At 37.7% G+C, this 2,373-nt stretch overlaps 1 protein-coding gene across 1 annotated transcript in view; it reads left to right on the top strand.

Moving 5' to 3' along the window:
- The window catches only part of BLNK (B-cell linker), a 78,394-nt gene that overhangs the window by 45,543 nt on the left and 30,478 nt on the right, over positions 1–2,373 (top strand). Inside the window, exon 7 of the mRNA XM_008577886.1 lies at positions 1,403–1,484. Within this exon, the coding sequence (XP_008576108.1) occupies positions 1,403–1,484 (82 nt within the window). The remainder of the gene's footprint in view (positions 1–1,402; positions 1,485–2,373) is intronic.

Here is a 2,373-nt window from a genome sequence, read left to right as displayed (position 1 = left end):
TTTTTTTTTTTAAACAAATGATGCTGGGAAAACTGTACATCCACATTCAAGAGAATGAAATTGGACCCCTATCTCACACCATACACAAAAATTAACTAAAAACAGATCATAGACCTAAATGTAAGAGCTAAAACTACAAAAATCTTAGAAGAAATATAGGTAAATCTTTATTTGATTTAGGCAATCCCTTGGATTAGGCAATGGTTTCTCAGATACAACACCAACAGCACAAGCAACAGAAGAAAAAACAGATAAAATGGACTTCAAAAGTTAAAACTTTTTGTTCCACAAATGATACCATGAAGAAAGTAAAAAGACAACCTATAGAATAGGGGAAACTGTTTGACGAGAGACTTATACCTAGAACATATGAAGAACTCTTATAATTCAACAATAAAAAATATAAACAGCTTAAAAATGGGCAAGGATTTGAATAGATATCTCTCTAAAGAATGTATACAAATGGCCAATAAGCACATGAAAAGATGCTCAACATTATTAGCCATTGGGAAAATGCAAATCAAAACCCAATGAGATACCACTTCATATTTGCCAGGATGGCTATACTAAAAAGGACAGACCATAGCAAGTATTGGTGAGCATGTGGAGAAACTGGAATCCTAATACATTTCTGGTGGGAATGAAAAATGGTACAGTCACTTTGGAAAACATTTTGGCAGTTCCTCAAACTGTTAAATATAGAACTGACATATGACCCAGCAATTCCACCCCTAGGTATATTCCCCCAAAAGTGTATGTCTACTCAAAAACATGTACATGGACGATCATAGCAGCATTATTCATAACAGCCAAAAAATGAAAACAACCCAAATGTCCATCACCTGATAAATGGATAAAGAAAATGTGGTATATTCATGCAATGGAATATTATTTGGCCATAAAAAAGAATGAAGTAGCGATACATAGTACATACCACAACATGGAAGAACTTTGAAAACATTGTGCTAAGTGAAAGAAGTCACAAAAGNTACATACCACAACATGGAAGAACTTTGAAAACATTGTGCTAAGTGAAAGAAGTCACAAAAGACTACACATTGTGTGATTCCATTTATATGCAATGTCCAGAATGGGCAAATCTCTAGAGACAGAAAGTAGACTAGTGGTTGACTAAGTCATGGGAGGGAATGGGTGCGGGTGAGCGGCTAATAGGTACAAGGTTCCTTTCTGGGGTGATAAAATTTTTCTAAAATTAGATTGTGGTGATAGTTGTGCAACTCTGTGAATATACTAACCACCACCAAATTGTATACTTTACACAGTGTTATTTAATGGTATGTTAATTATATCTTAATAAAGCTTTTTAAAAAAATCACTTCCATTCATACAGTCAACTACAAAGGTACAGCATTCTCTTCACTCATTTCTACACTTCCTTTAGGCCGATTATGTGGTCCCTGTCGAAGATAATGATGAAAACTACATTCATCCCACAGAAAGCAGTTCACTCCCATCGGAAAAAGGTATGAGTCTGCAGTTTTAAGCACCTGAAAACTCCTAGCAGTTGATCGGGACATCCATGACTATTTGGTATTGTGCACTAGGGGCTCACACATAACAGTGCCCAGGACTCTCTCCTCTGTGGCCACAGCATCGGCTTCTCTGGCTGGTCGAGCCCAGAGCATCAGTGAGAGACCCATCCCTGCTTCTCACAGCCCTTCCCCTCCTACTTCCTCTTCTGTGATTTAATTCTACTGTCTGAAATGACAAAAGTCCCTGGGATCTTAACTGCAGCTGCCCTTGCTTAGAATTAATTTCTCATAAAACCTCAAACAGTAGTCCCCCTTTATCCATGGTTTAATTTTCTGCAGTTTCAGTTACCTGCAGTCAACCACAGTCTGAAATTATTAAATGGAAAGTTCTAGAAATAAATAATTCATAAGTTTTCAATTGTATGCCATTCTGAATAGCTTGATGAAATCGTGTGCTGTCCTGCTTCATCACACCCAGGACGTGAATCATCCCTTTGTCCAGCGTATCCATGCTGTTCAGTATGTATGCACAGGAAAAAACATCCTGTACACAGGGTTTGGTACTATCCACGGTTGCAGGCATCCAGTGGAGGATCTTGCAACGTATCCTTCACAGATAAGGGGTGCTACTGTACTCAGAAAGTCATAAGCCAGTATGTTGGTCTCACAGATATTGCACCAGGAACAAGTTCTTGCAGAGGACTGAAAAAATAAAAGAGTAAAGTATGCTCTGCATCCTGGTTCTTAAAATTTAGTGGTATCTGAGGCCTATGAGAAACATTTTGTTTGTAAACCCTTCATGGGATAACAAATGCTATTACAAATGAATTATCTAAAAAAGGCAGTGCCACATACTGCCAGATCATGCATGGAAACAGTA

The sequence above is a fragment of the Galeopterus variegatus genome, unplaced genomic scaffold, assembly GCF_000696425.1.
Source record: "Galeopterus variegatus unplaced genomic scaffold, G_variegatus-3.0.2 Scaffold1597, whole genome shotgun sequence".
Classification (NCBI taxonomy): domain Eukaryota; kingdom Metazoa; phylum Chordata; class Mammalia; order Dermoptera; family Cynocephalidae; genus Galeopterus; species Galeopterus variegatus.
This window is presented reverse-complemented; position numbering and strand designations above follow the sequence as displayed.